The 9,346-nt window shown below is 42.8% G+C and overlaps 1 protein-coding gene across 1 annotated transcript; it reads right to left on the bottom strand.

The window, feature by feature from the left end:
* Positions 1–251: 251 nt before the first annotated feature.
* On the bottom strand, positions 252–9,346 carry LOC118214860 (tryptophan 5-hydroxylase 1-like). The gene is made up of 11 exons (XM_035395131.1): positions 9,154–9,346; positions 8,459–8,572; positions 7,936–8,119; positions 7,561–7,652; positions 6,612–6,679; positions 5,692–5,888; positions 4,828–4,963; positions 3,753–3,879; positions 2,831–2,926; positions 2,276–2,409; positions 252–1,767 (listed from the first exon to the last, which is right to left on the bottom strand). The coding sequence occupies exons 1-11, from the start codon at positions 9,241–9,243 to the stop codon at positions 1,596–1,598; spliced, it is 1,410 nt and encodes a 469-aa protein (XP_035251022.1). The 5' UTR covers positions 9,244–9,346; the 3' UTR covers positions 252–1,595.

Raw genomic sequence — 9,346 nt, 5'->3', positions numbered from 1 at the left:
AATCATCCCCTAGTTTATTTGGCTAAAATTGTTCTCTCGCTCTCCACATCAGCTAATTTATAGTGAGCATTCCTCTGCAAAATGGCTGCCATGTGGTGGTGGGATTCACCAGGGACTTCACAATATAATATTATTGTGATATTTATTAGTTTCTGATTTGACTGGAGTAAAATGTTGAAATGATACATCTAAGGTGGAAAAATATGCCAAAACCCATTACACCTCATAATAAATACCCTTGCATCAATTCATTTCACTAAAAACATTTACTTTGCAAATGAACACAGAGAACACATAGCAGCCTGTAAGAAAATAAAAAGTTCTGGAACATAGGGTCCCTTCAGCAGTGCTGATTAATTTCAATAAATACATTTTGGGAAAAAATGATAATAAGCAACAGAAATAATCACTCAATTGCAATTGCAGCGCCACAATGTCAGCAGTCCTAAACGAGCAGCAGTTGTAGACAATCTGCAGTTTCAGACAGCACATGCGTAACATGTAATAACACTTGTTTTACACTGAGTATCTTAGCTACATCAACACTGAGCTGGCTAAGCAGTTTAGTGTAAACACGTGCCATATTTGTACAATGTAGTGTCATCACATAGGTGCTCAACTGAATGAAGATCGTTTTGCTACAACCGTATAGCTGCGGTTTTGGAGTCAATGGAGTAGATGGCTAGCTAGCTATCCACGCTGGAAAACATAAACGTGAGACAATATTGACCAACTGACAAGATCAAATTTAATTTTAATACTAAGTTACGCAAGTGACAGCAAGCCTAGCAAGCCAAGCGCTGGCTTGCCACTTGTCAAGAACTAGAGGGACTAGAATGAGTGTCTGGTTGCTAGTTAGTATCTACGGTTTGGGCTATTAACTGTGAAGTAACGTTTCAATTGTATTGTAAACTTAATGTTGATTATGGGATGGCTGTGATTGTGATTGTTTTCCGGATATTAGTCTGACTCTCATATGTTGCCAGGGAAACAGCAATTCTCTTGCAAATAACTTATAAAAAAGTTAATTCTCTTGTTTTAATTTTTGTAAATGGTATAAATATGATAATCTATGAGATGTGCAGTTACAGGATTGCAAAGATTTCCGTGGAGGGTGGTTCTTCACCTCTACGTCATGCATTAAAATCATAACATAAAAAAATAACAAGCATTACAAAATGTGCATATATTTAGATTAAATATTGATACTTGGCGCCACTGTATTGATACTGTATTGCAGGAAAAAAGTATTGCAATACTATACTGTATCGATATCTTCCCCCCACCTCGACTAGCATGAGTTACTCAGGTGGCTGCTACGCATAACGCTGAGTTCCCCCCTCATCACTGTAAAGCTCTTTGAGTGAGAGAAGCACTATAGAAATGTAATCCATTATCATTATTATTAGTAATCCATGCCACTACGACGCTTCGGTTTTGTAGCTCTCCGTCATTGGACACATAGGTGCCGCCAGTTATCAACCAATAGAAGATCTGGATTTTGTAGTACTCTGCAACTCGGGCACCTGGGATTTGTATATTCTGTCGCTCGGACACCTGGGTATTGTAGGAAACTGGGGTGGTTAGTCAGGAAGTCAGACGCCCTGTTTATTCAGCCGACGAAGTGCATCAGCCACAGTGTCCAGCTCGTATTTGAGCTCCTCCACCACGTCGATGATGCTGGAAGTGTCCTTCAGGATGTCCACGCTCCTGGTGTAAGGGTTGTATCGCACCGTGAAGGGCCGCTTGATGCTCTTAGCAAACTCCCTTATTGTTGGGACAAACAATACATTAACATTTAGAGTTTCAATAAAAATAACAGCAAACATGATTTAGCTGTTTACAATAGACATCCTTTAAGGGAAATATTTCTCTTCTCCCTTAGTTTAGAAAAGTTTGAATATATTTCGGAAAGGAAAAAGTCCAGCAGTACATAATTTTAAGGTAACCTCTTAGAAAGAAGGGTTCTGAAAGCGCTATTTGGCTTGTCTTTGTAGGAGAACCCTTTTTATTTCTTTATGGAACCCACTATGATAGGTGTGAAAAGTGTGAAAGTGCCCAGATAGAACCATTTCGTCTGACAAAGAACTAGTTCTTTATGGAGACAGGAGCCTTTAGCAAGGTGTTCTTCTGTGAATGTACCTACATGTACTTTATACATCAAAAAATGGTTTTGTATGATGGCAGTGGCCTCGGAAGGGACTTATTTTCAGGGGCCTCCCGTGATTCTGACGTGCTACAATGTCCCAAGAAAGTCTGCACGGTGGCACCCTACCTCATCTTGACCTTGGCGTCCTCGAAGCTGTCCGACACGAAGTAGACATCCTGGAAGGTGGTGATGATGCATTCCTGCCTGCACGCGATCCTGGGGTCAAAGGGCATGACCGTGGCATTCCCAGATAGGGCGTGCTGCAAAGAGATGACACAAGGGCTAACAGTCAGTGCTTTATAAGCATGAGTTAGTTGACCGAGCATGTTCTACTGGAACTTGCTATTCCACAGTATCACAGACTACAACTCATTTTAAGGTTTTTTAGACCATTTTGACTTTTCTCTTTTGGTTGTTTTGCTCCATTTTTACAGGTATTTGAATTAGTTTTGATGGGGGGGTGGGATTGGGGTTAAATCTTTTGTGCGTGGTATATCCACGTTTTAATTTTGTTTGCACTACTTCCTTAAATAACTCTGGATTATGAAATGTAAATGCGTTTTCCGTACAAAAGTTTCTACATACATAAAACTAGCAAATTCACTAGTTGTATTAAAGCATATACACATATCCAGGCATGTGTAAAAATGTATTTCTTACTTTAGGTAATGAGCCTCTTACCTTCAGCTCACTGATGGACGATAGCAATCCTGCTCCGTAGGCTTTCAATGTTCCGTCCTGTTTGCACAGGCCAAACTCCACTGTGAAGAAGTAGCACTGCGAGACAAGCAGTATACGAAGCAAATGAGCGTCACATGACACTCAGCCAATCACGTAAACCGATGAAGTGCAGCAACCAAAGTCAACTACATTACAGGCATTTTTATATTACAGGCATTTAGCAGACACTCTTATCCAGAGCAACTTACACAACCTTTTACACAGCATTTACAATGGACTGAATGAGAGGTGTGGGGCTCACTGTGACTGTGGTTGGGTCTGAATTAGAGGTGTGGGGCTCACTGTGACTGTGGTTGGGTCTGAATGAGGGCTGTGGGGCTCAGTGTGACTGTGGTTGGGTCTGAATGAGGGGTGTGGGGCTCACTGTGACTGTGGTTGGGTCTGAATGAGGGGTGTGGGGCTCAGTGTGACTGTGGTTGGGTCTGAATGAGAGGTGTGGGGCTCAGTGTGACTGTGGTTGGGTCTGAATGAGGGGTGTGGGGCTCAGTGTGACTGTGGTTGGGTCTGAATGAGGGGTGTGGGGCTCACTGTGACTGTGGTTGGGTCTGAATGAGGGGTGTGGGGCTCACTGTGACTGTGTTTGGGTCTGAATGAGGGGTGTGGGGCTCAGTGTGACTGTGGTTGGGTCTAAATGAGAGGTGTGGGGCTCAGTGTGACTGTGGTTGGGTCTGAATGAGGGGTGTGGGGCTCAGTGTGACTGTGGTTGGGTCTGAATGAGGGGTGTGGGGCTCAGTGTGACTGTGGTTGGGTCTGAATGAGGGGTGTGGGGCTCACTGTGACTGTGGTTGGGTCTGAATGAGGGGTGTGGGGCTCACTGTGACTGTGTTTGGGTCTGAATGAGGGGTGTGGGTGCGGGGCTCACCGCAGCCAGCTTCTGGACAGAGTCATCAGAGGCGCCCAGAGACGCCAGGCCCATCTCCTGGGAGAACTGGGCAAAGCTGGGCTCTGCCAGGAGAGGCACGTGGCCCAGCAGCTCATGGCATGTGTCCCTGCAGAGAGAACAAGCATACACACGTGTTACATACGTGTTCCTGCAGAGAAAACATGCATACACGTGTTACATACGTGTCCCTGCAGAGAAAACATGCATACACATGTGCTACATACATGTCCCTGCAGAGAAAACATGCATACACACGTGGGTTACATACATGTCCCTGCAGAGAAAGCATGCATACACACGTTACATACGTGTCCCTGCAGAGAAAACATGCAAACACACGTGTTACATACATGTCCCTGCAGAGAAAACATGCATACAAATGTTACATACATGTCCCTGCAGAGAAAACAAGCATACACACGTGTTACATACATGTCCCTGCAGAGAAAACATGCATACACATGTGTTACATACGTGTTCCTGCAGAGAAAACATGCATACACGTGTTACATACATGTCCCTGCAGAGAAAACATGCATATACACGTGTTACATACATGTCCCTGCAGAGAAAACAAGCATACACACGTGGGTTACATACATGTCCCTGCAGAGAAAGCATGCATACACACGTTACATACGTGTCCCTGCAGAGAAAACATGCATACACACGTGTTATATACGTGTCTCCAGGGACACATATGTAACATATGTGTATGCATGTTTTCATACAGCCTATGAATATTACACTGATACGACATGACTGAACAATCCAAATCTTAATAAAAGAGAAATTCTGATATAAATTCTTTCTTTTCAGTAATTGTTTTGAGAAGACGATACATAATTTTGTGTCTAATTTTGTAGCAAAGGGGTTAGCAATCACCGAATTAATATTGGTATAACACTAATGAATAACAACGACTAAACAAATTAGAATTAACACCCAACCGTGCTCTAATATGAATGAAGGAATCACAGGAGCAGATTTCTGAATGAAGGCAGTGTGTAGGCAGCAGGAACCACAGTGAACGGGGTTTTGTGAGCGGACTCACGGCTCAGGGGTGTAGAGCGGGTCGGAGCTGTGCCGCACATACTGGGTGCAGTGGAAAACCCGGAACGCCAGACCGGCCAGGAAGTCTCGGGGTGAGAGGTAGCCCGCCACGGGCCGGATGGTGAACCCAGTACGCTCTAAAACACACAGAGAAGGAAGTGTCGTATTAACCGACAGTACCGAACCAGAAATACCGTCTTGCGGTTGTATGTCTCCGCCAAGGCAAAAACGTGTTTTGTGAGGTCGCAGTGACCTTGACCTTTGACCACCAAAATCGAATCAGTTCATCCTTGAGTCCAAGTGGACGTTTGTGCCAAATTTGAAGAAATTCCCTCAAGGCGTTCCTGAGATATCGCGTTCACGAGAATGGGACGGATGGACGGATGGACGGAGGGACAACCCAAAAACATAATGCCTCCGGCCACGGCTGTGCCGTCACGGAGGCATAAAAACACTGAAGTCTGTACATCCTCAATCACACACGCAAAGAATGTCACATTAACTGACAGTCCAAAAAAAAACACTGAAGTCTATACATCCTCAATTACACACGCAAAGAAATGTCACATTAACTGACAGTCCAAAAAAAAACACTGAAGTCTATACATCCTCAATCACACACGCAAAGAAATGTCACATTAACTGACAGTCCAAAAAAAAACACTGAAGTCTATACATCCTCAATTACACACGCAAAGAAATGTCACATTAACTGACAGCAGCAAACATTTTCACTCTGACCTATTTCTGAGCATTCTTTACTAGCATTAAGCAGAGAAGTACTTTGTTAAAAATAGGCGGATTCAATGGAGCTCGATCCACAGGCACCACAGGCGGGCGGGGCCACGCCCGGTTTCTCTCTCACCCCAGAGGAAGCGGGAGACGTCCTCCAGCTGCGGGATGTTGTCCTCGCGAAAGCCGCAGTGCTGAGACAGCAGCGGCAGGTTTCTCACGTGCTCCCGGCAGGCGTAGGCGGGGTACAGCTGGGTGAGCTCCCGGAAGACCACGCCCCACGTCTTCACCTCCTCCCGAGTGAACTGGACGCGAGGGATGGGGTCCCCGCTGCCAGGGAGAGAAAGGACAGAGAGACGGTGTCAAAGATGGCGGAGAACACGTTCCAGGCGTGAAAATGCAAGTCAAAGCAGAACGGTGTCCGTGAGTAACATCGGGACTGCAGTCCATCCTTACTGGCATTGCTTTAGAGCAAAATAGCTTTCATTAGTAAATATTTCTATGAATACTGAAGACGCATGTGGCCATTAAACAGTGGTCACGTGAGGTATGTTGAAAGCTAAGTTTCATCAATGTACTGTATTAATCAATCTGGCGCGGTAACTTCTAAGCAAATGTCAAACCCACTTGATGGAACCACAGTGTAGGATGGCATTCGGGTGACATAAAATAATCTTCACAAAACTGACTTAATGCATTTGTATTTTTAGCAGAATATGCTCAGAATAGGCTAACCTCCTTTGAATTTAAAAAAAAGTCAGTGAGACCCATACAGAGGAAAATGTTCAGTGTTAATTCAGCTCAGAACAGGTCACACTATTCCAACAGGGATGAAACTATCTCCATCAAAGTAAAATGTACACTATCAGACTTTCTCAAATGAGCTACCAATGATCAAATCAGAGCAAAATGTAGTTTATCTGTGTTGATTTAACACAGAAAAGTTTACCGTGTGTAGGGTAAATCTATTAGATAATGTTCTCTTTATTTCTTACATGTACTCAAGACATCGTGGAAAATTGGACATTATGATTATTCCAAATGTTGACGTACTGTTTGTAGCTCATGGCTATATCAGCGAAGTGCTTCCTCCTCTCGCGGTAGACATTGTCCTTGAAGCCCTGTGGAGAGACGACAGAGCCGTCAGGGCTGGCTATCATTAGCAAGCATAAGCACTAACCCTGTTACGCTGTGGTCAGGTCCAGAGGTGGGAAATCCAGACTCAGAAAGTAAAAGCCCCCCTCAGTATTTTACTCAAATCGCCTGGATTTCCTAGTCAGCACATTTCTTCAGCCAGGAGGTAGAACTAAGTAGTGAAATCAGCTGGCTATGTTGACGGGTGGAAGAAACAAATGGCAGGACTTGTTTTCTGACCACTCGACTTTCCACCTCTGGTCAGGTCAGACCACACAGAGCTTTCTGCAAAGGCCTGGGTTTTACTGCATGCAATATCTGCCTCAAATCAAAATGGCCTCTGACAATGTAGACTTGGAAAGAGCTGCTTGTTTAATCTCATTATGACATCATAAGATATTTGGCTCTGCCAGAACTGATATGTATGACGGTTCTGAAATACTAGCATGCATAACTACGGTGGCTGATACATACCACACTTGGGTAAAATATGCATTATCATTATAATTTATCAACTTAAATTATGGTAAGACAATGAAAACATGCACGTAGATCCTTCAGAATATTCAATAATACATGTTACAACCTAGAACATAGAACAATTCTAAAAAAATATTTTATGCATTCAAACGACAATTGCGTGTTATGCCTTCAAACGACAAAGCGCTTCTCGTCACATTAATACCGCGAATTAAATCAACCGGCTGTAAACTGCATCGGAGAAATTAGCTGTTTCAACTCGTCGCTACACAAAACACTGCACAAAAAATGTATTGCCAGTCATTTCGGTGTCACCCCCCTCTGTCACCCGGTGCGGTCCGCACCCCCCTAGTGACGCCTCTGGTTCGAGGTTCATGAAGCCACTCACCGGGTGGTCAGCATCCAAATCTGAACCGTACATTAGCACATGGGTGGAACACTTATCCAGGTCCGAGATCTTTTTGGGGAACCAGGGAACATCTGAAGCAGAAATCAGCACAGAAACAGATGTTAACAGAGAGAAAACATCTCAAACGAGCATGAGCACCAGCCACCAGATCTGAATCAAATATCAGTAGGCTACAGTAACCACATCTAAAAAAAACAAAAAAAACAAAACCTAAGCATAGTCACCAGATCTGAAACAAATATCAGCACAGTTATTACATCAGATTTTACACCCACATTACCAATGTATTTTTCAAGCGGTTATTGGTTGTGTCAGTGTTTTTTTAATTCCGTGAATGTGACAAGTCATTTTTACCTTCTTCAAGAAAACAGGATTTGTTAGGCGAGTCCACGTCCACTATGTTCATCTGATTTTGCAGCAAATGGACAATCTCGTTTAACTGCTCATGGTTGCTGTGGAAGTCCAAAACGATCTCAACCTGAGAGTTACGTCTCTTCGATTTTCTGGATGAGATCTGGAATAAATTTACCTGCTTTTCCTGACAGATACAGAATACATAATCTAAATATAAATGGCAAGTATAATCCAAATATAAAGGGCAAGCACAATCTTTCATCGTTTAGGTTAACACAGGCTAATTGTGAAAATTTAGTAAGCAAAGCAATCACGGAGTCAAAGGATATATTAAAATCGCATACAATGGCAACCTATAGTATTAAAAGCATACAACTGAGGCCCAAATGTGTAATCGACAATTATATGCAAAATTATAACCAAAACTGAAGCTGAAATGACTAATCAAATTCTGAGCCATTAAAGCTGATTAAGCCACCAAAGCCAGTGCGCAGGCGGCATGGGCACTCCGCAACAGCTCTACCTGGAAAAGCTTCAGCGTCTTCAGCAAGCCCCCAGCTTCATTCTTCAGGGATAATGCAAGTGTTGCGTGTCCGTTTTCTGAGGATACATTCCTGTTGTCTTTGTTCTCTTCAACCTTTGGACATTTTAACAAAACAAAGGAAAATCTCTATGAAGTCAAAGAGCATAGAAAAACTTGTTGTTTGTGTTGCTTTTGGAGACCATGTGCAAGCGAAATTAACCCGCAATATAAGTAATAACAAAGCATACACCGCTTACACCGAATGGAGCCGCAAAGCCTCTTAAAGTGCGCACAATTTTTTGGAACGTGATTACAATTAAAATGTGTTTGCGCGCTTTTTCGCAACATAATTATCTGATTGCCTTCGAACATTTTATAAATCACAATTTAACGAATTTTTCCTCTACTACCTAAAGTGTGGCGCGTTTGCATTCCAAGCACTTTCACATTATTAAAATGCCTTGGCGAACCAAAATCCCACAGAAAAGTATTTAAGTGCGAAATTCTAAACATTCAATTTTCCTGTTTTATTCAAACTGTATATTAATACATTTGCATAAAAAATCTACATAAAGACATGTACACGAGTGCGTGTGAGTGTGAATACGAATGAACGACATAAAAATGCGCGGATATTATACAGAGGTAATATTGATTTCTGCAAATATTTAAATACATTATTAATGCGTTCCTACCTCATTGTTTTGGCGCGTTTCTTCAAAACACAGGTACATAGAATCAAAAGATCTTCCTCTACACGGCCCACCAATATTGTTTGAATACATGTTAAAGTCACCTAATGTTTAAATACTTCTGTATGCCTAAACCTGCTGCTCTGGTAATTTAACAATCCGTGTCCAACGGCACCTCGGTATTTATGAACAATCA

Source organism: Anguilla anguilla, chromosome 16 (assembly GCF_013347855.1).
Source record: "Anguilla anguilla isolate fAngAng1 chromosome 16, fAngAng1.pri, whole genome shotgun sequence".
NCBI lineage: Eukaryota > Metazoa > Chordata > Actinopteri > Anguilliformes > Anguillidae > Anguilla > Anguilla anguilla.
This window is presented reverse-complemented; position numbering and strand designations above follow the sequence as displayed.